Source organism: Pituophis catenifer, unplaced genomic scaffold (genome assembly GCF_029215685.1).
Source record: "Pituophis catenifer annectens isolate HBS135680 unplaced genomic scaffold, rPitCat1.0.hap2 SCAF_2, whole genome shotgun sequence".
Classification (NCBI taxonomy): Eukaryota; Metazoa; Chordata; class Lepidosauria; order Squamata; family Colubridae; genus Pituophis; species Pituophis catenifer.
In genome coordinates, this window is record NW_027256882.1 from 138,838,632 (window position 1) to 138,865,536 (window position 26,905).

At 40.2% G+C, this 26,905-nt stretch overlaps 2 protein-coding genes across 2 annotated transcripts in view; both read left to right on the forward strand.

Annotated features, from left to right (window-relative positions):
• Window positions 1-8,729, forward strand: part of RNF213 (ring finger protein 213) — a 115,439-nt gene extending 106,710 nt beyond the window's left edge. Inside the window, exons 58-66 of the mRNA XM_070937687.1 lie at window positions 190-322; window positions 2,374-2,454; window positions 2,803-2,983; window positions 3,079-3,280; window positions 3,649-3,729; window positions 4,087-4,284; window positions 7,109-7,198; window positions 7,308-7,486; window positions 7,592-8,729. Coding sequence (XP_070793788.1) covers window positions 190-322; window positions 2,374-2,454; window positions 2,803-2,983; window positions 3,079-3,280; window positions 3,649-3,729; window positions 4,087-4,284; window positions 7,109-7,198; window positions 7,308-7,486; window positions 7,592-7,751 — 1,305 coding nt within the window. The 3' untranslated portion in view covers window positions 7,752-8,729. The remainder of the gene's footprint in view (window positions 1-189; window positions 323-2,373; window positions 2,455-2,802; window positions 2,984-3,078; window positions 3,281-3,648; window positions 3,730-4,086; window positions 4,285-7,108; window positions 7,199-7,307; window positions 7,487-7,591) is intronic.
• A 1,057-nt stretch (window positions 8,730-9,786) lies between these two features.
• On the forward strand, window positions 9,787-25,675 carry ENDOV (endonuclease V). The gene is made up of 9 exons (XM_070934706.1): window positions 9,787-9,846; window positions 11,438-11,609; window positions 12,904-13,038; window positions 14,100-14,139; window positions 14,696-14,808; window positions 15,591-15,659; window positions 16,587-16,715; window positions 24,994-25,070; window positions 25,615-25,675. The coding sequence occupies exons 1-9, from the start codon at window positions 9,788-9,790 to the stop codon at window positions 25,673-25,675; spliced, it is 855 nt and encodes a 284-aa protein (XP_070790807.1). The 5' UTR covers window position 9,787.
• The last annotated feature ends 1,230 nt before the right edge of the window (window positions 25,676-26,905 follow it).

Consider the following 26,905-nt stretch of genomic DNA (forward strand, 5'->3'; position numbering starts at 1 on the left):
TATATATATATATATATATATATATATATATATATATATATATATATATATATATATATATAAAAACTAAACGTATACAAACCGAATGTGTAAAGCATATATGGTGTTCTTTCTTGACAGTTATCTTGTATTCATTCCTAAAGACTCAGCTTCTGCTTTCTGCTTTGACCTTTTCTGCTCCATTTTTAGGAAGCTGAATTGAGGCAGGTGAAATTTCTGCCAGAAATTCTTGCTCTGCAGAAAGACTTGGTGAAGAGATTTCAGAACATCTCAGAAATTGAACATCGCACAATTGAAGATTTTCTCAGCAGTTTTTCCTCAGGTGAGATTCTCCCTTGCTCTCTGGTTAAGATAACAAAGCATAAGAGCATTAAAGTATTTACTTAGCTACAAAGCATATTTAGAAAACAAAGGTGTTTAGCTAATTGGAGAGTATTAATCTGTGCAAAGTCTGTGCTTGGCAAGCATTTGCAAGCCTCAGTGAGGAAAGGGACGGAAGATGGGATCAATTACACCCTCTTTCTTAACCAATTTTGTTGTATACATGATGTACAAAGACAATAAAGGCTATTATTATTTCTACATGCAAAAAAGCCAGTTGTTCTGAGCTTCCCTCTCTTTGCAGAAAAGGGATGCTTTGATACAGATACAATAGCAATAGCACTTAAACTTATATGCCACTTCGCAATCTTTACAGCCCTCTCTAAGTGGTTTACAGAGTCAGCATATTTCCCTCAACAATCTAGGTCCTTATTTTACTGACCTCGGAAGGATGGAAGGCTGAGCATGCCCTTCTTCCTTCTATATGGAAGACAGCTTTTGAGGGCATCCAGGAGCTGGGTTCACAAAAAAGGGCTTCCCTTGCCAGAAGCCTCCCTGCTGACCCCAAGTGGCCTTTTGAGGGTTTAAGGAAGGAAAAGCCTGGCTTTTGGGCCAATGATGCCCCATATTTTTTTTTATCAACTTGATTCCTGGCACAAATCATTTAAATTTGCCTTTTCTTCATTTCCTTGTTCTGTGAGACTACGTCACCAGGACTGATGCAACCTAGATAAAAAAAAACTAATATTTTGAAAATTCTCATTCAATGTGGGAACCAGATGCATAAATCCCTCCTCTCCATTTGGCAGTCCTCCCCTTAGGACTAGTTATTAAATGAGAGCCAAAGGGCTGCCTGCTGAGAGGAGGGGAACTCCTCCCTTGGGCTGCAAAACTGGAGCACAGATCCTGAAGGTCTTGACCTCCACTTCTGCAGCTTTTTGGAAGAATTCTCTTCCCCACATGAAAGGGAGGGGAACTCTTCTGAAGAGCTGCAGAAACTGGTCAGATCGCAAAAATTTGTAGCTTCTTAAAGAAGTTCTCCTCTGTGCATAAAAGGGAGGGTAACTCCTCCAAAGAGCTACCAAAACTGAGTTTATCTATTGAGCCCCATTTCTGCAGCCACTCAAACGAGTTCCCCTTTGCACAGAGAGGCAACCCAAAGGTGGAGAAATGAAGCTCAGATCCTGAAGATCCCAATTCTGTTCCTGCAGCCAGCCAGAGCAGTTCTCTTCTGCACATGGAAGGAAGATGAATTCGTCCAGCAGACTGCAGAAATGAAGCTTGGATCTTCAGGATCCAAGCTTCGTTTCTGCAGTCCACCACAGAGATTCCTTTTTGCACAGAGATGGTAATGGGAGGAGTCCTGTGGCAGTCTGTATAAATGAAGGTTGGATCCTGAAGATCCAAGCTTTGTTTCTGCAGCTTACTGCAAGAGTTCCCTTCCACTCATGGAGGGAAATTGCTTGCCCTCCTTCAGCAGGCAGATCTAGCACTCTGTCAGCTTAACAACTTGCATAGTTGCTTAATGACTGCAACTGGGAGAGCAGAGATTGCAATTGTTGAGAGAAAGGTGTGCAGGTGTCTCAGTTAATGACCAATTTGTTCAGTGACCAAGATTCTGGTTCCCATTGTGGTCATAAATGGTAGATCTACCATTTGGTAGATCTACCATAAATCTACCATAAATGGTAGAGCTACCAATAGATCATACCTAGGGATAATGACTTTCACTTCATCCTGTTATGATGGTTAGGCACATTCTTTTTCTGAAGAATATATTAATTAAATTAAACCTTTGAGTTAGATATCTCAGAGCTACTAGGGTATAGAATATAGAATAACAGAGTTGGAAGGGACCTTGGATCATTGGGGTTGTCAGGGATTAAATAATAAGTGTGACTGATAGCCACAAGGAATGATGGGGTATCTTGGGCTGGATAGAATTTAGCCTGCTGCAGCAGAGTTCCTTTTATTATCTCATTTTTTAAAATCAGAAAGCAATACATTTTGGCTTTTTCCATCTGTTTTTATTACGTTTCTTGCGTCCTCTAGGTGTCAGGTTACAAATGAAAGGCAGAGTGGAAAAATTTCTGGATGTGTGGAACAAACTCAGATTATCCATAGAAACAAATGGTGAGACTCAAGTTTACTTTATCAGTCAAACCAAATGGCAGCAATAAGGGATTCCTCAATACTACCAAAAGAAAAAGAAACCCATGTTGTATTATCTTTGACTGGCCTACAAACTCTAGCCCATAAAGCAGAAGCTGTAGCTCTCTAGAATTTGCTGACCTCGTGCATCCCTGATTATTCGCCATTCAGTTAGGGTGGGGGGGGGGGGACACTGAAGGAATTGTACTTCAGCAATATCGGGGGGCACATGTGATGGCAATAAATCATTATATAAGCCAGAAGTTATCCAAAACTAAAATGGAGTATTCAACAGTAAGATAGTGCCTCTGGCTTCCTTCTCCCCTGCAGGTGAAATTAAGCTTCCTAAAGATTATTGCAGTATGGACCGCACTGTGAAAGATCCATTTGAAATCCTTTTGCCTCGCCGGAGAGATCTAGGCCTTTGTGCCACTTCCTTGGTCAGCTACCTAATTCAGTTGCACAATGATTTCATCAACACCATAGCAAAGGATTCAGTGGATGCCAATAGGTACACAGTTCTCAGTTCTCCCTGCAGCTGACAGATACTGCTGAATAAACAGCACAGTTGGTTTTCTCTACTTTTTCCTTCTTACTTCTCAACAGATACTCGGTCAGCCCTGCTGAAGTGGCTGATCTGCATATGATCAGTTATGAAGTCGAAAAGGATTTGATCCCAATCATTCTGTCCAACTGCCAGTATAGCATGCAGAAAGGAGGAGAGGCCCTGCAGGAATTCGACCTGGAAAAAATTGAGCAGCAAGTTATCAGTAGATTCCTACAAGGGAAGCCCAAAATCACATTGCAGGTACATGCATCGTGACCATATTTTCTTGGGGGAAAAAATAAAGGACAAACCTGAAAAGGGGGATGGGGAATCTGAAAGAGGTACATCAGAATTAAAAAAAGATTATTGTATATGTTCATAATTTTGCTTTACAGAAGAAAATTCAAGAGCAAAACCAAGAAAACAAGCAAATAAATATAAAGGACAGCTTTCTGAAATACAAAAGTGTTCTTTTTAATAAGGGATATATGGGGACCGTCATTATGCACCATAGAAACTTGATGTAACTAGTTAGTGTTCTGGAGCTTGTGAGATCAAACTGCTAGTCCAGAAGATACTCTTAAAAAGAACTGCTGACCAAGCATATGCTTTGTTCCCTTTCTTAATAGGGCATACCCACACTGATACACAGATATGACCAAAATTATGAGCATCTATTCAGCAATATCAAGACAAAGCTGGAAACTCAGGTGAGCTTTCAAAAAGAGGAAAAGACAAGCAAATCTCACTATCATTCCAGCTGGTGCTTATTTACTTGATTGTAAACCACAGGGTGCTCAATACGCATTGCTTATAGGAAGTTTACTGTTTACTGTTCAGTTGAAGTAATTTTATCTATCCAACGTTACAGATTCCTGGGAGTTTTAGTTATTACTTTGTAGGGGAAAAATTTTTGGTATTGAGATTGAGCAATGGTGAAAGCAGCAGCTTGCTTTAATATGTGTGTAGTTACTTGGAGGCCCTGAAGAGGTGCCAGATGGCATGTGCCTTTGTAGAAAAATGCGCCAGGAATGAATGCTGGTTGATCTTATCTCCTTATGTTACAGAGCTCCCTTTCAAATTCTAAAATGGGCATGATCAGAGGGGACTTGGTGTCGTACAGTGACATCTGTGAGGCACTCTCGGTCACTGAAATTATTTTAGGATTCCTGGCTACAACTGGAGGTGACTCACATATGACTTTGACTGATTACACGGAAAATGTCCTGCAGATGAGCAATCAGATAAGTCTTCCGGTGACGAAGGTGAGTGCAGGGGATCAGAGGCTCATCTTTCATCTCTAAGATGAAGAGAAAAGCCAGTGAGGATGAGGCTATATACTGTATGCATAGCTCAGACTGAGAAAAGTAGCTGATGATATTTTCCTCACTTAGTTCAGATCTCTAGTGTTTTAATCACCAAAGGAAGTTTCTAAGCATGTTCGTGAGTGGTAAATATTGGTCGTTTTGAGATTATAGTACATATTTATCCTTTTAATTGGACTGTGCTTTGGTAGTATTTGGGTGGTGGAAAGGAAAAGCATAGTACAACTGGAGAGACTAAAAAGATCCCCGATGGATCAAGTAAGTGCATTTCAAACAGGTGATTTATTTAAAAGCAGTTTATAAGTAAAAGAAATGCATTCCGCTGTTCTTACTGGCAGCCAGTGGCCATCACCACATCTTATAGTAGTACTTTCTAGGATTTATTAGGCAAATTTGACCAATTATAACAACTATAAGTGGCTTAATGTATCTGGACATAAAATAAAGAATAAAACCCAAAAGATGTATCATCAGAGGAAACAGTAGAGATAAAAACCCTTCCTCAACAGAGACAAAAACCAACACTCCCTCTCGCCAAGCACCCTAACCTAATGCCTTGGGGGAAGAGCCATGTTTTTAATGCTTTTTTAAACGTTGGCAAGGTGGTATTCATACACATCTCTTGAGGGTTGCTGTTTCAGAGGGTGGTGTCCTGATAAAGAAGGCTTACTTCCCAAGTGCTGCTAGATGACTTTGTTTAACTGGCAGACCCAAGAATCAGGGTGGATTTGATTTAAATCACAATTTAAATCATGATTTAAATCACTAGTAAAAAGGCTTGATTTAAATCAACTCGATTTAAATCATAATTTTTAAAGAGCAACTGTCATCTCTGCTACTCCTTTGACCCACTGTTGACTCACCGATAGTCCCAGTGTTGCAGAATATACAGCCTCATGCTACATAACTCAGCTCCATTTCATGCTGAATAAACTAAATTATTCATGTATCTTAAATAGAAAACTATCTTACAATAGATTTTTACCTCAAAAGTTTTTTATTAAAATAAATTCGATAAAAATAAAAAAAATCCGATTTAAATAAAAAAAATCTGATTTTTTTGAATTTTTTTTAAAAAAATCATTGATTTTTATCCACCCTGCCAAGAGTGAACCAACTGTCATAGGAGACAGAAAGCTCCTCAGATAAATGGGCCCTATGCTATGTAGGATTTTAAGGTGACAACCAACATCTTAAGTTGCACTTGGAAGCCAAGTGGTGGCCAGTTCACAAAGCATGGGTGTTACATGGGCGTAGCATACTTGCCCATCACTATTTGTCTCATTGCAGTCAGGACCAGCTATAGCTTACAAATAGAGTACCGCTCCATGTAGAGACATTGCAGTAATCCATCTATGAGGTGACCAAGGTACGGTTAGATCACATAACTATGCCTTACAAACTTTGTAACTAAAGTATGGTTGTAAGAAGGGCCCTCCTAGTCCAAGAAGAGATACATCTAGTGCCCAAGATGAACCTGTGTGAAGGCCCTCCTAACTATCTGCTCCTCCAGGGGAATTGTGAGACCAGGAGCCCCAAATTATACACCAGACCGCGATAAAGATTGTGCAGTCCCATTCTTGGCAGAAGATGGAAGATCCTCCACATTAGAGGCCCAAACACTCCTTTGTCTTGCTAGGATTGAACCTGAGCTTGTTCCTCTTGAATCAAAATCACTCAGCCTCTGGGTAACAGGTCACAATGTCAGCAGCATCACTTGACTAGCCCAGGGACAAGAGGCGTAACTGAGTATCACCAGTGTATTCATGATGCCTGACCCTGACTCAGCAGCCTCGTATAGATGTTAAATAGAAGGATTGAGAGCATTGAGCTCTGAAGGGTTGAATCATGAGTTCTATCATTGTGAGAAAGGAAAGAGTTTCCATACCATGCAATTTTATATATCTCTGTGTTTGCCTGGTTGTGCAACAGAACATTTTACTTCAAAATGGTTTACATGTGAATTTTCATTAAATGGCCCATCTTAAATTCAAAGCTGGGCTTTTGAGTGCAAAACAGTGTGCAGATCATTTTCAATTATTGATGAAATGCTTTAAGGTTGAAATACGGATGGTCTGAAATTCTGTTACAAAGTCAAACACGATTCAGGAAAACACCATTTCACAATTGGAATAGTTTCAGATTTCAAGATAGGACACATCACTAAGTTAATATTTGAAATATTTCAAAGCAAAATATTTTGTGCACCCTGGCCTCTAATTTTTTTTATTATATATATTTCTGCTTCAATATTTTAATTAGTCCTACTTTTTAAAAAGTCTACTTCTTTGTCCCTAGAAAACTACTGCCTTTAGCAGCTGGAACATCGTTACAGTCACCTAGAAAAACCCCTTTCCATTGTTATAATTACCTAGACAAACCCATTCCCAGGATAGCCCTAGACTGGGCCAAGATACTGTGGTGCCACAGATGTAACCCAAAATGTACAATCTAGGTTCCCTTGAATTATAAGGTGTTGAGAGGCAATTGTTAGTGCAGAATGTGTGTTGTGGTTTAGTGTCAACTGTCTCCATACAAGAATTGAGTTTGGTGTTGTGCTGCATAGAATTTACATGAAAAATGTTGGCAAGCGCTCTTCTCATTATTAAAAGATTTCTAGAATAAATTTATCAGAAAAGTTTATATTAATGTTTTATTTAATTACCTAGCCTTCCATGAATGCCATTTAGAATTATGTTTTATCATTTGCAAAAAAATAAAATTTTTATGTTTGTGTGTGTGTGTATGTATGTGTTCCTTTTAGGCACTGAGCCGATGTCAGCTAAAGCATGCCATTTCATTGTGGCAGCTCCTTTCTAGTCATAAATCAGAACAGCTGCTGTATTTGAAAAAGGTAGGATGTGGGATATGGATGTGCTCACCAGACATTTCTTGCCACTGTTTTCTCTCTCCTCCCCATATAACTATTTCTGTCCGTCTCTTCCTCATAATGTTTTATCCAGGATCCTTTTGGAGAGATCAGTGCAGCCTATAAAGAGACACTCACAGAGGATAGTATCGATCTTCTCAAAGCTTTCCTCACTCAGTCAGGGTTGGAGCCCTTCCTTCAAGAGTTGCATGAAATGATCATGCTGAAATTGAAACATGCCAAAGTTGGAGAAGAGTACAATCCTACATGGGGGTAAGAGTGTGAGCAGCCCAATCCTTTTGGTTTTTAAAGTGAAATACATCCTGTTTTGCAGGGTTTCTTACTGTTTTGGGCTTATTGTTTTTCCTTTTTTCCCAGCCTGAAAGATACACTTTTTCCACATCTTGAAGGAAAAGGTAGCAGTGAGCTTCAAGACTTGTATGATGTGTTCCCAGAAGATATCCTGGTTTCCCAGTGTATCGCTGCCTGGAAAATAGCTGCTGCTCTTAAACGGGGTGGATGTGGTCCAGGAAATTAATCCATATACTTTTCCTCTCTCCCTCCATTCACTGATGAGTGGAGCAGTGTATTTAATTGCTGGGTTTTCTTTATATTTATACAAAAAGAAATGAAGGAGATACACTTAAGGTGATCCTAAATTAAAGAATCAGGTGCTAAATGTGAATAGTGATGCACACACAAAGGAATTATTGCTTTAGATAATGAAGGATTTCTAGTAATACATGTTGGATAAGTACACTGCAGTCAAAGGAAAGTATTTTCATTGTTAGATTTTTAAAAGGACCATGTAACGTCTATAACTTTGGCTTTATAGACTTCATTATAAATTTTCCTCTTTAATCTGTTTAGAATTGGCAGGGACAGAGAAACAATCTTCTTTCCCTCAACTTCTCTGGATTTTCTAAATGCTACCAGTTATTTTTTTTAAATCAGGGACATAATTTCTCATACACTAAATTGTCTACTTGTCTGAGACTAGATATCTGAGCAAGTGGTTAGCATCAAGCAAATATGTAAGTGAACCATCCCAATCATGTTTACTGATAGTTTGAAATAGGCTGAGGTTGCACTTCCTTTGATTTACTGAGTTTTTTTCTAAGAAGCTGTGGAAATTAATATTTTTCCTGTTTAAAGATGCTCTTGTGAGATAAAGACCAGTATGTACTGATAGTTTTTAGCTGCCAGAGAAATATGTATTTAAATAGTTCTATTCTTAGTTTTGATAGTTAATTGACATTTGTACCAAGTTATGCATTAGACATTGCCATTCCAACCCTCTCTAGAACTTAAAAAGAAACGGAGCTTGTGTTCTTCATTCAATTGTGCCAGGATGATGTCTTAATACAGATTGCTGTACTGCCAGAGAACAGAGTATGCCTTGACTTATTTTTTTCAGTATTCAAAAATTGCAATTTATAAAATCTACTTTCTAGTCTTTTTTTTAAATAAAGTCCTTTTTTTAATAAAAAGTTTAATAAAAGTCCTTGTTACAAAAGTGTTCAGACTGTGTCCCTTATTCCTTTCTATAGCACCTTGCAATTATATCACCTTTCTTAAGCTGGAGAACATAACAGTTTGGTTTTACTACTTGTCATTTAGTTAATTGACATTTAGCAAGTCACCAAGCTAAAACCATTAACAATTTTACCACAGATGTCTTCGAAACAGGGAGCTTTAACCCACATCTCGTGGGTGCTATGTGAATTATAATCCATGAACCATAGATTCAATTTGTTCAGAGACAGGGACCTTCTTGAACCTTCTATAAGAATTAGGATATCAACCACACACATTCTAATCATTGGTGCACAAGAAAAGTTGCCAAACCCAACCTGCCACCTGTAAGGAAAATTGGGAAGATACTGCTCTTCATTTATTCCCATGGCAATTTCTCCTTTCATTTTAGTTAATGTGAGGGGAATCTTCATTCTCCATTCGATGGTATTTCTCCCCCCCCACGGTTTATAGTATATCCAATAAAATTCCTCTTTCCCGCTTATGAAATTCCCTTAATTGGATTTTTTTAAAAACGTAATTTCCTGGACTTGCTTGTACTCTGGAAGATTAAACATTCGGAGCAGAAAGAGGTTTTCAATTTCCAAATGGGAAACATGATTTGTTTCAACAAACTTTTAATTACCCGTAGCTATCACTCGAGAACGGGTGTTATTTCTGGATTTATTCACAAGCGCCGGTTTATTTATTGCAAAGCCACCGGTTAAACAGCGGCGGCTTTGCACCAGAACTGCCACGTCTGAGCTAAACCTGGAATAGTTAAGACGGCATCCGAAACCCTCCCCTCTATTGCCATCTAGTCCTTTTTGCAGCTTTAGCTACAAAAGCGTAATACGGCGGAGCGGGGCTGTGGACGCTCTCAATCGGAAACGCTGAGGATCGTAGCTGCCGCTACGGACGGAGCAAAGCCAGCCCGGTCGCTCGTGCCTCCGCCCTTCGGTGCAAACAGGAAGCCGAAGGGACGGACGGAGCACCGGGCGCCGCAACCGTGAAGCGAACCCCAGGAAGTAGGCAAAACCCAGGGCGCGGACGGACGCCATGGCGGACGGGATGGGAACTAGGGAAGAAGAAGAGGAGACTTTGCGGCGCTGGGAGCGGTAAAACGCCAGCCCGGGGCAACCAGAGATGAAGAAGGGCTCGGGGAGGTCTTCCTGCCACCGGGGAACCTGGGATTTGTATTTCTTTTGAGCTGCTGGGTTCTTGGCTCCGCCTCCTGGGTCCCTCGTGGCTGCAGAGGGATTGAAGGGCTCCTGCCTCCAAGGGCGTCCCCTGCCTGGCGGGTTGAGTGCGGGAGGGAAGCGCCCTAAGTTAAAAGCCCCCCCTCCCCCAGCCTGGAAGGGAGGCTGCTGGAAGCCACTGGCTGGGAATCCCTTCCCTGAGCAGAAGAGGTCTCGCTTCTAGACGAGAATGCCAGTAGCCTGCAGATGAGGCGCTCTGGTGCCTCCTTCCCGGAATGGGGGGCTGCGGGTCTAGACATGGTCAGCTGCATTTCCCCGGTTTCTCTACTAGGGCAGGGAGTCTCCAACCGTGGCAACTTTAAGACTTGTAGACTTCAACTCCCAGAATTCCTCAGCTAGCATGGCTGGCAGGGGGATTCTGGGAGTTGAAGTCCACAAGCCTTAAAGTGGCCAAGATTAGAGACCCCTTATACTAGGGCCAAGCTGTGATCTTGATTTGAAGGGTTAAAAAAAAAGGAAGGGGAGCTTGGTCGGCAGAGGCCCTCATGTCACAGGAGCGCATCTTTTCCTGTGTTTCATCCCTTTGGAGTCCAGATCACCACACAGCCTTGCTTTAAATTTAATGACATTAATCCACCATTTGAAAAGGGCCCATCAATTCATCAACATTCTCCGTCAACATGGAAGGACAAATCAGTAAAAATCAGAAGCTGGAGCAGACTTGTTTGGAGAAAAATACTAGTGCAAGTAGAATCTTTCAGCGTAGAACCAAGTATTTGGGATAGAGAAGTTCCAAAGGATAGCAACATAATCTGATATAGAGTTAGTGAAGAGGGAGCAGTTTACTCTCTGTTGCACAGTCCTGGAAGCTCAGATCATCCCATGAACACTAGAGAAGACAGTTAGAAAATGTTAGAAAACGCTGTAGGATACTTAAAACAAGATCTCGCATACCGAGCTTTCCCGTTCTTGTTAATCTCAATAAGTAGGTGGAAGGTCACAAATTGTCCATATCTGGAGACACACATACGCACACACCCCGATCCCTGTTTATGGGATTATTGCCACCAGGACATTGGAGATACGATAGCCCCAGTATATGAGGCAATATGCTTGCACATACCAGTTATTAGACAACTTGAGCGAGATATTGGGTTCATTTCTTGCTTGTGGAGTCCCCACATCTGGTCAGCCACAGTGGGATCTGAATATTGTATTTGACAGACTGCCAGATTCGTATGGCTGTTTTTATGTTCTTTATTGGATTAGTGATGAGTCATCGAATAGGGTCATTTCAAGTTCTTTGAAACCAATAAAACATTGAGAGAAAAAAAATCTTTTTCAAAAAATTTGAAATAGTTCAACATTCTATTCTGGAAGCAGCATTTGGTTTACACACATATCTCTCCCTTTTTCAATTGCTACCACTTTTTATATCACCCATAGTGCTTTTTGGCTTAAATGATAATAGGAACTGGCAGATTTTATCTAGTCCTATTGTATTCTGTAGTCAACAAATCCAGATGAAAGAAGATGTGATTGAACAAGACACACAGGAATGGCAGAGCAATTTCTCCTTTACTGGACTGGAAAGAGTTGGAGGAATGGATTTGTCTTTTCTCAAAGAAGATGCCACACGTGCCTGTGCTTCACTGGTGGTGCTCAGCTACCCAGAACTTGAGGTAACAAAGATAAATACTAAAGACATAACAAGGAATTTTTTAACATCTAGGATTAATATTAAGACTAAAATTCCAAGTTTCCCAAAGTTTGACTATCTGCCTTAGTAACTTCAATTTAGTTGTCATGGTGGATTCCAGCTGAGATATTTGTTTCCATAATAGAATTGAGAATAAACTCTTGGAAGCAATTGAAGAGTCGGTGAATTCTGGGACTGTTGTCAAATTTAGGGATGTTCCAGCTGTTGTCACTTCAGCTTGTCACTTCAAACTATGATCTCCCAGTCCTGATTCTCAAGTTGGGAAATGCTGAGGGCCATCAACATTCTCCAGGTGAAAAGAGTATACAGCATTTTCAAAATTTTGTAATTCTTTTGCCAGTTTTGCTGCCTCGGAATCAAGTTAGTGGAGTTATAATTTTGCTTCTTATCAAATGCCCATATGCATTATAGTTGCCTACAAGAGCATCTCTTCAGAAGATGGTTACTTTAGAAAAACTCAGAAATCACAAGATCTGATAAATGGATGGATGAATATGTATGTTTTCCACTCTTTCAGCCATTCCTTAAAATATTTTCAGGTGTATTTTTGATTTCTCCATGGAGAATGAGCTGTTATGTGTGAAAATATATGTTTTACCTTCTTGCAAGCATTTTTAAACATTGTGTAGAAAATAACATATATTGCTCAGTGCTGTTTTAGTTGTAAGAGACCACAAATGTGATTGTCTGCCCGCTGCATTGAGCAATCAAAATATTCCTGACCTTGGCTGCCAAATATAAAATTTCAGAGCTGTCGAGAGAAAGAGAACTGGCAGGAGAGAAGTTTTTTTTCCAGCTCTGAGAATTGACGAAAGAGACAATCTCAACAGTTTGGTAGACAAAGGAAAGGGATGTGATGCATCTTTTGTTTTAGTCTAGATCAGAAGTAGGAAATCCTTTTTCTTAGCTGGGTTTTTATTTATTCCTTGCTTGATATTTTAAGTAAGTACTTAAATAAATAAATATTTATCTACTTATCATTTTAAAGCACTCTCTAGAACTGGAGGGAGAAATCTGGTATTGCAATGACAGTAGATGCTTGCACAGTCCTGTATCTGTTCTCACCTTACATTTGCAAACACATGAGAAGGTTAAATTTGAACCACTTTGCTGATTTGTTTGGGGCATGCCAAATGTGAACTGGGAGTTCAGTTCAAGGGTTGTGTCTGACCACTGGCCACTTCTGACCTAGATGACCTTGAAAATATTAGTCTTGGTCCTTAGCAAAAATGTCACTTTTTCTTCTGTCATCACAGGTCCTCTATGAAGATTGCTATGTGGTGGCTGTGAATGCCCCCTATGTGGCAGGATTCCTGGCTTTCCGAGAAGTCCCTTTTTTACTGGAGGCTGTACAGCGGCTGGAAACGCAGAAGCCTGGCCTCAAACCCCAGGTGGAATAGTTTGTGTTAATGAAAGGAGTGCGTCTGCTTTATGCCAAGGATATATTTCATCCAGCATTCCCGTTCTTCAAAGAACTAACAACCAGGGCTTCAAAACGTCTGGCCCCTAGCATTTCATGGCTTAGTCCCTGTGGATATGGATGTTCCCTTTAGGTACCCATGACTGTTTTTCTCTTACCTGAAGGCCAGAACTCCTAAGAACATCTCTGATCTCTCTAGGACAGGGCTGTCAAACTTGCGGCCTGCGGGCTGGGTGTGTCATGCACTGGCCATGCCCATGCCCAGTTTAGCAAAAGGGAAAATAATCCCAATATGTCATGTGATGCCGCGACGCCACAAGTTTGACACCCCTGCTTTAGGAGGACTAGGCCCCAAGTCAGTGTCTTTAAGCTGTGCTACAGACCCAAAAGGACAGCTGCTCAAACCTAGTTTAAAAGCCTCTTTTGAGTCATCCAGTCAGAATAAAAAGCATCGTTCCTGAAACAACTAGAGAGGCTTCATTTTAGGAAACTATGGAAGGCCCTAGTTCACCAAGACACCACAACTGGAGTCCTCGAGCAGCTTTTCTCTCATAAAACAGATGCGAAAAGAGATTCTTGGAACTAAAGCACCCTGCAAATGTGATGGGATAACAACTCCCATGATTCCCAGTCTGCACAGCCATACCTTGCATTGGCTTGAGAACAATAATATTTATAAACCTATACACCTGGAGAATACCAGCTGGGGTAGGATCTCAATTAAAAAATTCACATGAATTTGGACATGTCACTTTTTTTTAATATATCAGATCTTGAGGGAGGACAAACAATGCACTTGCTGTATTTCAGATTCAATAAGGTTTTTAGTGACTGATTTTGTGACTAGGTCTCGCATCTTTCTTACTGGGGGAAAGTACAGAAGGTGGCCACCAAGGGCATTTGCCTGCTTTTTTGATACTTTGTGTATGCAAAGCAACACAGGCAATGCTGACGTCTCTATTACTGAAACAGCTTCCCACTGTATTATCTATTACCGAAGTGCTCCTTTGTGGGTTTTCTGTTTTTTTCTAGGTGCTTCTTGTGGATGGAAATGGCATCCTGCACCACCGAGGTAAGTTTCCTGGCCCATCCTTGCCAGCAAATCCTATAGATTTACTGTACTGTAAACTTGCATGTAGATTTAAAGTAAATCCTTGAGATTTACTTTCCATCTCTGAGATGTTTACAGCATGCCTTGAATATGCCAACACGGGGAGTCACTGGCTGATTTCTCATTACTGTAGTGTTTGCAGAGCTTTTGGGGAAGAAGTTATTTGTGTTCAGTCTTTTGGCAGTTGCCAGAGAGGAAGGAGGGGAAGACAAAAAAATTCCATCTCCTCTTCGTAGGCTATACTAGCCTGCTTGCTGACAGTAAGTGAAAAGTTGTCCTCCCCCACACCTAAAAAGAACAGCAGAGTAACTGAAAGGCATTTTGGGGAACATCAAGAAATGCATTGCAAGGTTGACAGCAGCCTTATGTCCTTCACGGCTTGGCCTTCCTTTGGGAGCTTTTTCAACCTCATGCCCTCATAAAGTGGTGTCAGATTTTTCTCTTCACAATAAAATGGAAACTTCTCTTACCAGTTTTTTTCTTCCAACATCTGCTCCTCCTGCGTTATATTCAACAGGTTTTGGCATCGCCTGCCATCTTGGTGTTCTCACAGATCTTCCCTGTATTGGTGTAGCCAAAAATCTCTTGCAGGTTGAAGGTTTGGCCAATGATGAGCTTCACAAGAAACAAGTAAGTGTTGAAAGGTGTGAATTACATTTCACATTCTTATTTCCAAACAGTAGGGGGGGGGGGATGTTAAAAGAAGCTGCTATGTACAGCCCTTCTGAGTTTTTTTTCTCATTTAAAGTAGGAAAATGATGGAGTTAACCTACAGGATGAAATATATTCAGACTGATTGACAATTAATTATGTAGTGACCAAGATGCACTGCCCACTGTGTGTTTAAAAAACCACAGTAAACCATGCCTTCCTGCTCTGTGTGTGTGTGTGTGTGTGTGTGTGTGTGTGTGTGTGTGTGTGTGTGTGTGTGTGGCATGGTCTTGACACAGGAACATTACTGCAAGGGAAGCCACTTATTTCTATGCAGAGTAAACCTTTAAAGGAGAATTTCAGCCAAGTTATTTTGGTTTCAGACTTTTATTCAGAGATATCCTGTGTAGCAGTGGCCCCCAACCTTTTGGACACCAGGGATTGGTTCCATGGAGAAAGGTTTTTCCACAGACTGGAGGAGTTATGGTTTTGCATGCTGCCTGCATTTTGTGGATGGGGCTTCGCTTGTTTGCACGGCGTGGTTGTAGGTATGCCTTAGACTGGTGCCGGTTCACAGACTGAGGGTTGGGGACCCCTGCTATACAGAACAGCAATGGAGAAGAAACACTGATACTTGACTAGCACAACTCCCTCCTCTTTTTTGTTTTTTGCAGAAAAGGCTCCAGTTTAGGAATTAATCTTGACTTACTTCATCAGTCTCAACACATCTGCTGTAGTAAATTTCTTTCTCCATATTCCAGATCCAAGATCTTCAGGCAGGAGGAGATGCATTCCCACTGACAAGTACCTCTGGGAAAATCTTGGGTATGGTAAGTATTTTTGGGAAAGCAGCATCTGTCTATCGGAAGTGGAAAGAGTCTGAAGAAATGAGTGCAATAAAAAAGAAAGATCGATTTATCCTCAGTCACGGAAGCAGTCTTTCCAACATGAACATTGTCTTAAGCAGCAGACTTTGTCTGGGGTTCTTATAGAAAAGTGATTAATAAATGTAAGTGAGTGAGTGAGTGAGTGAGTGAATGAAGGAATGAATGAGTGCTGCATAGTCACCTTTTTCTTTCTTCCATTTCAAAATCCAGCTTCTCCTTCCATTAGCTGGCTAGAATTTTTCACAGATCTATTTTGTTAAATAGAAGAGACACCTAGCAGGGAAAAAGAGAAAGAAAAACAGAACTCGGTGTGTACCATATGCACATGCACTTACACACTGTAGTATTGCCTACATAAAGTCCCAAAGGTGCTTTTTCAAAAGCCAACTGGATTTTGTTTTTCCTTGAAGACGTTTGACTTCTCATCCAAGAAGCTTCTTCAGTTCTGACTGAATGGTGGAAGAGGGAAGGATTTATATTTTTTGTAGTCATCTGGTCATTAGCACTCTTTCTGAGAGTCATTGAGGCCATATGGAAGTTTATTTGTGCCCTCAGGGTCATCTGAATAGTGTAAATGGGTGTGGAACCTTCTTGGAACTGCTGAAAGGACTGAAGAAGGTTCTTGGATGAGAAGCGAAACATCTTCAAGGAAAAGCAAAGTCCAGTTGCCTTTTAAAAAAGCATCTTTGGGACAATGAGGACGTGGATGACTGAGAATCTCTATAGACATTTTGCCTACTTAAGGGTTCAAGAAATATATGAGTCTGATGTTTACATGGTTCCTACCCCATTTTGCTTGTTCATTCATGTTCTTTGGACATTGCACAGTTTGCATGTATCTAGCAGTATCTCTGTTTCTTAACTGCCCAGGCCTTGCGTAGCTGTGCCAAGAGTACAAAACCTGTATACATCTCAGTAGGCCACAAGATAAGTCTACTATCAGCTGTGCGCCTGGTCCATTCTTGTTGCAAGTATCGGATTCCTGAGCCCATCCGGCAGGTATGAGCAGAATATGCATTTAGAATGCCGATACCAGCAACCTCAAAGCTAAGCAACTTGGTCAACACTCTGAATGCTTGGACTTCAATTCCCAGAGTTCCTAACTAATGATGACCATTGCTAGGAATTCTAGGAGCAGAAGTCCATTCATCTAGAGCACAGGTGTCAAATTTGGTTTCATTGAGGGCCACATCAGGGCTGTGTTTGACCTCGGGGGGCTGGGGTGGGCGTGGCCAGCTCAATGTCACCTGTGGCCTGAGCGCTCTGCCAGCAAAAATGGGCTCCCGAGTTCTGTTTTTGCTGGCAGAGGCACCGTGGACTAGTCCTTTGCTGTTTCCAGGGCGGCCCCACAGGTGAGATCTAAGCACCCCGCGGGCTGGATCTGGCTCACAGGCCTTGAGTTTGACACTCCTGATCTAGAGGACACCCTGGTTAGAAGAGACTAGGAAGCTAGGTGAGGGCTAGGTGATCTGAGCTATGCTCTATCAGATCATTCTTCATTTATTTATTTATGAACTTCATTTATTTTACTATAATACTTCACCAAATACTTCTGGAAAGTCATAAAAAGGGTGCAAAGTTGGCAGAAATTCTATTCTTTCATTTCAACATTCTGCCTCCTGAAGACATGCAAATAAATCATTTTAGGGCTTGATTTAGAAATTTAGAAAATGACATCATTCAACTGGGACTACATAAGCAATTATGCAGTTTGACTGAGGTCCTGAATCAGAAGCAAAATATAATAATTTCAATCCTTAGGTTTCCTACTGATTGAAAACTAATAATCCATTGAACATTTTAAGTTTTAAATAAAAGTATATGAAATTTACATTTATATCAGACTCTTCTGAAGAGTTGAAACTTTCCCAGTATCAGAGAAATTGAAACAGGAATTTTAAATTTTAGGTCTTAAAAAGGAACATAACCTTTTTAAAACCTAAAATTTACCCTGGATCTGCAGAATTGGTATCTGCTCCATTTTGGATGGATCTAGATAATCCCTTTTTAAAAAAATCTCTAAAATGTTTGGGTTAGGAAGCCAAAATGTATTCTCTGTGAATAAGCATCCCATATTTAAACAAAAAGCTCTGTACAACTAATTCCCGGATCACATTGCTTGCACAGTGAATAGGATCTGCTGGGCCAACTGTTACTGCTGATCTGCAGGAGTCTGCAGGCTACAGAGATTGCTGAGCCAGAATGCAGCCAGTGGATGGCAGTGCTGGATCACCGTTTATGCACCTTGAGGCAGAGTTTGAGCAAGGAGAGATTTTAGCACAAAATCTGTGGGCCACAGCCTTGCCAAGAGTTAGCCTTGAAGGTTGCAACCATGCTTTCAATATATGCACCTGTGGCAAAGAAAAGCTCAAGCAGAGCAGTTTCTCACCTCTTGGCAGGGATGTTCTGATAGAAGGTGCCATTCCTAATGTCAAGAGTGCTCAGATTTATGAGCCAATAATAAGCCACTGCTCCCATGTCAGCATCTTCCTAAATGCTAGCTTCATTCTAAGCTTCAAAGAGAGAATCCATTTGAACCCCTTATAGCAGGGCTTCTCAACCCCCGGTCCTTGGACCGGCACCGGTCCATGACTTGCCAGAAACCAGTCCATGCAAACAAGCGAAGCCCCATCTGCAGGATGCAGCAGCACATGAAATCACGCCCCTTCCAGTCCACAGAAAAACCTCTCTCCATGGAACCAGTCCCAAAAGGTTGGGGGCCACTGCCTTATAGGTCCCCGCGCGAAATAGTTGTGGGAAACAAAAGTCAGCATGTTGAGATGCTCTCCTCTTGAGCTGAAGCGTATTTTAGATGTGCAAAACTTCAAGTAATCTAGTTGTAGAAGAAAGGCAGAATACAATACGCCGCAAGATGACAGCAAACAGTTAAGATTTTCTGCATCTCTTTGCTTCCATTATTGGTCATCCGGATTTTTGCAACTCAGATCTGGTTGTCTTGTGTTTGATCAGCCCTTGACCACTGCTTGCATTTTTGTTCGTGATGCTGTCCATAACTCAATGGTAGATGACTCGATGATTTATGCTTGGCATGCAGAAGTGTCAGCTTCATTCCCTGCCATCCTCAGATAAGGTCAGTAAAATGCATGCAGGAAATCCTTGAGAGCCTCAGTCAGGCAGTGTTGGTAGTACCAAGCTGAGAAACCAACGGATTGATTCAGTATTGGACAGCTTCCCATGTTCCTTACCCACACATCTTCATAAGAAGTCCTGAACAAATAACTCAATAACTTAGCGCTGAAATTAGGGTCCATGCTCTGTGCATGATGGTGATTAGAAGCAGCAGATATTCCTTCTTCTAGTATGTAGGCAGATATACATGGTTCTTGATTGTCAATGTTTCCAGCACTGGCACAGAAACCATAAGTATTCAAGAGAGTCAGTGTTTGCATGCCTTTTTATGGAAGAAACATTTCATGTGCCAAAACTGACTTTAGTCACCCACTAATATTCCTTCTGATGTGAATATCTCCACTGTAACACAGACACAACTCTGTGCCTTGCTTGCTCCCATCCTCTCTTCCTTTGCTGCAGCATATCTTGCATTTCACTGCCCATTAGCATCTTTATGCTGCCACTCCCACTTTCCTCTCTGGGGAAAGTCAGGCTGCAGCCCAAAAGTGGAAAAAAGCTTAAAATAAGAAGAGGTGCCTCCCAGCCCTGGGATAATAGCAATAACACATGGCAGAAGTAATAAGTCTGCCATCTTTTTACAACAAAAGCACTTGCACAGTCTTGGGCATCTGACCAGCCTGATGTTTTCTATTTTTTCATACTCCTGGCATAATCCCCAGTCTCTAATGCCACTGCTAGCCTACTCCAAAAATAGATGCGATCTTGAGGGATTATTAAGGCAACATGACCCACCTTATTGATTAGCCTCTTGGGTTAATAAGCTAGATTAAGCCGTTTTAGCACAATGTTAGGAGTGAAATGATGCTACAGTCTAAGAAGACACTTTGCTCTTCCCTTTCCCTGCCATGGAAGCAAAATGAGGGTAGCTCTGGATGCTGAAGGTGGCATTAATAATCTTTGATGAAGAAGCAGGAAAATGAAACAAGGCATTTTATTGAAAAGGTGCTGGAATGTTCAGTATTGCGATTCCTTGGATATTGAATCAATTGAATACTTAGCCATTGCAATTTCTGAGCCACAACATTCCTGACTGAGAATCCAGTCAACAAGAATAGTTATTTGCTAACTAGATTTTTTTAAAAATCACATATGGGAGAGAGATTTTCCTCTAATGTAAGAGTCTGATCTTAAACCATATTTATTTTCATAGTGATGTGTCTGATCTTAAGCCATATTTATTTTCATCCAAAACTGATTATCTTTTGTTTTTAATTATCTCAAAAGAGCCTTGGTAGTACAAGGGTTTAAGGCACCCTGTTATTAAGCTGCTTAAGACCAGCTGCCTGCAATTACTGCAGGGTTCGAATCTCGCCAAGGCTCAAGGTTGACTCAGCCTTCCATCCTTTCTAAGGTAGGTGAAATGAGGACCCAGTTTGTGGGGGCAATAAGCTGACTTTGTATAAATATACAAAAGGATGAAGGCTACTGCTGAGCACATTGTAAGCCGCCCTGAGTCTCCAGAGAAGGGCGGCATATAAATCAAATTAAAAAAAAATATATATATATAATTTTATTAAGAATTGTAATTACAATAGTAGAACCTGATACAAATTAAACTTAGAGAAAGAGAAGAGAATGGAAAGAAAGAATAAAATGTGCAAGAAAAGAGAATATAGTAAAGAAAAAGAAAAGAAATATATAGAGAAAAGACTTCCAATCTTCATCACCACAAGTATAACAACTCTTCAAAAGTTAAACAGACATCTCTTCATCCCATATTCCATCCCTTAACTATAAACAAATCCATAAAACATCAACATTTCAATCTTGGTGTCAGCAAAAAGTCCAGAGGGTTGCCAGAACATCGTAACAAAATATTTTAAACTTGATCAAATAAAGCAACTATATATTTCTTCATTTTACATCTAGCTATCTTAACCTTTAATTCAATCCAAAATTGTCAAAGGATTTTTTTTTTCAGTTCTTCTTTATCCCGTCTTACATATTTCTTTAAGGTTTTAACAAGCCTCTTTTCTAAATCCAATATGAAAATATTTTCCATGTCATTTTCTTGGTGAATCATTTGTATTTTCCTTTCATTTTTAAAACTTTGGCCAATTTCTATGGTATGTCCAGTAACACATTATTTTCCAAATCATTATCTTGGGCTATCATTTGTTGTTCCATATTTTCTACTTTATTTTATCACATAAAATTTGTCCCACATCTTTCATTCCTCCATTAACATGTTTTAGTCTATCCATAGAAGGATATCATTACTGACAGTTGATACTGTAATTATTAACTTCTGACTCCTTTCTTCAAAGATTTCCTTTAATGTTAACATTTGTTATAATGTTTTGTATCATTCTGTAAATCTCGGGATTAACTGACATCAGCTGTTGTTGTTTTCTGCTTAAAATGTTTATTCCCCTCCAATTTCTAAAATCATCACTTATCTTTTGTTATTGACTTGCCATTGCCAAGATAACAAAATATACTTGTTTTCTACAAGAAGTTGTTTATTTTTTATAGATAAATCAAAAACCTTATTTTCCAATATTGTAAATTTACTGGACCCTTAATCCATTCATAACTATCTTAGATTAAAATCTTATTTAGCTTTTCACTTTTTATTTCAAATTCTTTAAGTTCTAAAGGTTGTAAATATTTTTTATTTTGTTCAACGTTGAAGGTAAACTCATCCGATGAAGTTTTTTCAAACCTATCTCTAGATCTAGTTCTAGAGTAGTTAATAAGCAATTTCTGAAAGTGATTAAAAAGTTAGGTTTGCAAACTTAGTGTTCTTTAAAAGTCTCCATCTCGGTTGGGAGCAGGAGGGCTAATCCCATTGTCTTCTGGTGCTCAAACCCATGAAAAACGGCTGTCCTATGGTCTCCTTGCCAGGAGCAGCCATCTGGAGCCAATATGGGTGATTCTCTTTTTTATCATATAAGTTCCAAGGAATTGGCATGCATACTAGTTCCTTGGTCTTTGCTGCAGATGTCATCCCTGCTTTTCCAAAGCCATCTTCAGTTTTTAATTATCTAAAATTCTATTTCCAATTTTTGGGTTATTAAAATGTTTTGCAGGTGCTTTTAAAATAGAAAAGTAGGCTAAAATATGTACTAGAGAAACAAAACGGCTAAATGGCATTTAATTATGTTGGACATGACTGGCTTTTAGCTTCTGTTATTGCCAGTAATTATTGGCTGGAGCCATTTGTATTCAACAGTTCTTGCCTTGTAGAATTTGTTGATATGGAGCCAAATGATGTAAATTAATTTTGTTAAGCAGATCTAAAACAAATTAATTTGTCATAACAAATCTATCTAAATGTTCAAACCCCCATTCCTTTCATAAAAGGTGGGCATGCAAAATAGCCAAGGTGATCTTTTGTGTCTTCATGACATACACAAGCTTTTATGCTACAGAAAGTAGCAGTTATTCATCTGCTCCCTAACCTGGGAGCTTGAATCATTATGTACCAATAGTGGATTATTCCTGTCTGTTCTTTATATAGTATAATTAACACAATAGGTTAAAATAGTAATGCCATTCTAGATCCTATAAGATTTCAGTTCCCATCACCATTGGCAGTCTAGAAGGTTCATTGATTCAGTGTCCCTCAACTAAAGGATTTAATATTCCCTCTATTGTTCCCTATTTTGTGATATATCAGATGGCACCCAGAAATTCATAATCTCTGCTGAGTACTTGTAAACTGTCTTGGTTCTTAGGAAAGTGAAATAAAGATTTGGCTGAGAAGACATACATTAAATAGACACAAGGAACTTTGTTCAAAAAGTAAAAGGCAGTATAGTTGTAAGAAGGTTGGGCCCATTTGACCAGAAAGTTCACTATCGTGTTTCCCCCAAAATAAGACTCTGTCATATATTTTTTGAACCCTGAAATAAGCGCTTGGCCTTATTTTCGGGGAGGTCTTATTATTTTGGGGCACGTGGAGCAAGACGGGGCTCTCCTTGCCATCTTACCTGATTTCTAGCTTTGTCTCCCTAACCCTAACCAGAGGAAATGTCGGGGACTGGCTCTGCATGCATTTAAATATTTTCAGGGAGGGCTTATTTTTGGGGAAACACGGTAGGTGATTTGGAGCTAGTCTAGGGATACTAGTTCTGGGCTGGGGGAAAAAAACCCAACCTCTGCATAAAGGTGATTAAAGGGATCACCTTTGCTGCAATCTAGTGGTTGTCCAGATTTCTGCAGTCCAGATTTGGTAGTCCTAGGATAATTATTTTCTTTCAGCCTGGTCACTCTTATATATTTGCTGTAATAATATCCATGGGATAAAGAATACGAACCTTGAAAAAGAAAGATGAACGATGTTTAAGCTTAAAAGAAATGTACAGTTTATCAAAGGAAGGGCTATTAGTGCTGTGGTTAATGGAAGGCTGCTTTGGAACACTACACGTGACCACTGACTATCTGTCCATCCATCTCTCAAAAAAGTAGAGAAAGGATAAATCGGGAATTATGGAATGAAGAATGTGAAAACGCTAGGTCAGAGTAACTGAAGATAGAATGTACAGCGGAATTGAAGAAAGCAGCCAAAGGGTAGGGTGCCTGCAAAGGACTGCTCAGATAAGAAGTTCTGAGATAGAACAGAAGTGACCAAAGGTGTCGGTCAATGCATCTGGACCTCCATGATTTTGTACTTTCTTACCTATGTATTCCTTGCTGCTACTCCAATGAAATCAGCTTGAGGAAGAAGGTTCTCAGTTAGATCCTGTTCTGAGGCTATAGCAGGCTTGAGAAACCTGACTGTGTGTGTACATTTAGTTCTTTTTTCCCTCTGTTTGCTGTGATCGTTCACCAGAGCAGGTTGGTGTTTCTAGATCAGCCTCCCTCTTTCAAGGCATGTTACAAAAATCAAAAGGACTCACAACTTTTATTAAAAGGCTTTGGTGACAGTAAAGTGATGACATGAGTGCAACTCACAAAAGTTGATGCCTTTTAATAAAGTTTGTTAATCTGAGAAGGTACTACTAGACCTCCTGATTTTTTTGTCTTTCCCATCCTGCCACTTGTCAGGTGCTTTGTACTTCAATTCCTGTTCCCAGCAGACTGAGGTGTCTGGGAATTCTTGTTCATCTGGAAAATACCTTCTGTGCAGACCTGTTTTGGCCCATTGAGATGAATTGTTCTAAAATTCAGACAGCTGTCAAATTTCTTGAACCTTCTCATCCCTTACCCAGTTCCACTGCAAGTTTAATTGTACCAGATGCCAAAGCTGTCACCCAGTTTGGTTTTGTTCCAGAATTTGGCAGCAATTCTATAGAGAAATGTATTGAAAGACCCAATCCTAGAAAAGAAAGCATGGTGTCCATTAACACATTTATTTCCTTTGCTGTGAAGAATTTAGGTAGCCTTTGGCAGCTCATATCAAACTGCTCAGTTTGCATTGAATGGAATAAAATATACATTGTTTGAAAGAGGCAGCTTGGCATTCTCTTGATTCTTTTTTCTCTCTCAAAAAGAAGCACAGTGGAACTGGTTTGGATTGAGATTGTAATGTGGCATGTATAAGAAGCTATCAGTTATAAGCCTTTCTCCTCTTGGTGCAGTCCCAGCCTGGTTCCCAACCTCTTAAATGAAAAGCTGCTATTTAGTGGATCTTTTTAGCAATGTAAATTGGAGACATTAAAGTAAAAAAAATGAAAACTACCCTCATCTTGATGCTGGTAGTTTTTTTCCTGTCAGATGTCCTCATTTTTAGGTAAGGAAAAGGAGTGTGGTTGCTAACCACATTTTTAAAGTATTATATACAATAGTTTGACTCATAGTCCGACTCAGAATAAGCTTTTTACATTTCCATGACCACAACTGAAAAATAATATTAGCCAGATGAGCCATTGGTCTGATCCAACATGGGTTTTCATATACATTATTTGCAAGCTTTTGACCGGTGGTGAGCAGAATGGGCTCATTTTCTTCTCAGTCTAAAAATGTATCATGAGAGGTAACCCTCAATTCTCTTTGGGATAGAAGCTGCATTGTGATTGGCCAAAATCTGATTAGGACTGAGATTTGTAAGGTGATTTTTTCCCCTTTAGCCCTGTCCTTTCGGCCTCCTTCCATTCTCCTAGAATTCTAGAAATTGTCACTTTCACCAGTCAACCTAATTAAACTTTTCTTCTTATTTTCCTCTTGGCCCTGATTATAGGCGGATATAAGATCCAGAGAATATATCCGGAAACATATGGAGGTCAACATTGGTGTGCCCCCTCCTCAGCCAGAGAGGTAGGTGTTTATGTGGCTGGAAAGCTATATGTGCCACCCCTCCATCTGCTTTTTTAAGGCTCTTTGGGAGTGGCATTAAAGTGGCATCCAGGGTCTATCCTGTTCCTCAGGACCAGCTATTTCTGGCAGAGCCTCATACGTCTCTGCAAATTACATGGTTTCCCAAAATGTTTGAATTAGATTTGCTACAACCTTGAAATGATCACAAAACACATTCATATCTTGGAGCAAAGGTGCCCATTTGGCAGCAAAGGTATCTAGGCGATATGTATGTTCTGGAAGAGTTGCACGTCACTTTTGCTGTGATACATCCAGAGTTATTCCAGGAAAGTGACATTTTATTCTTAGAAATCAGTCTTCCAATGAGTAGCATTAGCTTACAAGGAAGGAAAGTAAAAAAAAAAAGAAGTGGAATTTAAGATACAGCCTCTACAGATGGATTGGGATAACATACTCCATCTTTACATAATTGCATCTCAACATCTAATGCTAGTGTCTAGATTTTTGTCATGACACATGTTTGATCGCTTGCTTCCTTCTTTAGAGGCCAAGATCTGGAAAATGCCAGATTGGGGGAAGCTGACAAAGATGAAGACAAGCATTGAGGTATGTCTGTTCCAGCGTGGGTGCTTAAGTTGGGACAATTTCCCATTCCAAACCTTGTACTCTTTCAGATTCATTTGGGGTGGGGGGGGTGTCATCTTAGTTTGACTCTGTCCTGTTTTGTACCCTTCTTTCCTAGAGCTAATCACAAAGATGAGCTTTCATCTCTAAGGCCACCATCCTGGGGAAGAGAATGTGGCAATTTCTATCTATTCCACAAAGCACTGCCCAGAGGTCAAAGACAATCAAGACAGCTCTTTCAAGAGCACTTTCATCCAAGGATTTGCCAACCCCATTTTGGAGCAAGAAACATCATCCTAACAGAGTAGGCCTGGTCTTTAAGTGAACACAAAAGGCAAACGAAATGATCCGGATGAATAGTGATCTAAGGCAGTGATGATGGTGGTGGACGGGTTGCCCTGTGTAGCTGACAGATTACTTTCCTGCAGTGCAGAGAATCTTGGGTGAATTCCTCAGGAAGGACTTTTTTGTCTACCATCTGCTCCATTGCTTATCCTGAAGTTTCCTTTCAGGACAGTAAAAATCCTGAAACTTAGGATAGCTTTCCCAATTTTGGTCCTTTCCAAGTGTGCTGCCTGGGAATTCTGGCAGTTGAGGGCCAACATATTCTGGAAGGGAATAAATCATTATGTGCCAGTTTAATGGTCATAGGCTCGGCTTGATCCCTGTAAGCAAAAAAATACATTTCCTAACACGGCATTACATATTGACTGAAGACACTGAACGCTGACTATGGTATGGTATTTTGTTTTTAAATTATTTGGAAATGCTGTTTTCTGCTTATTCTATTTATCCTATTTGTACACTGCACACTCCTGGCAAAGCTACCTTGTGGCAGTGTATGTGCATCTATGGTGATGGGGAGTATATATTGGTTTTTATAGGTTGAATAGTGTGAATTATTCACAACAATTTGCTCAATTTTCCTGCCATGAAACTGATGCTGGTTAAACCTGTTATTGAGCTAGAAAAGAGTTTGGGTTATCCTTGAAATCACAAGTGCCTTAAATACTCTTTATATTCCTTTTTACCCATTCTAGCCAAAGTGAATTGCTCCATGGCAAGTTGGCTGTGGTGAGTTCTCCCGCAGCGAGTTGACCATGGCGAATTGGCTATGACAAGCTGGCCACAGTGAGTTGGCTGCAGCGAATTGTCCCATTCCCTACTGCAGAGGCACAGTAATTGTCCTGATGCCACACTGTCCATCCTTG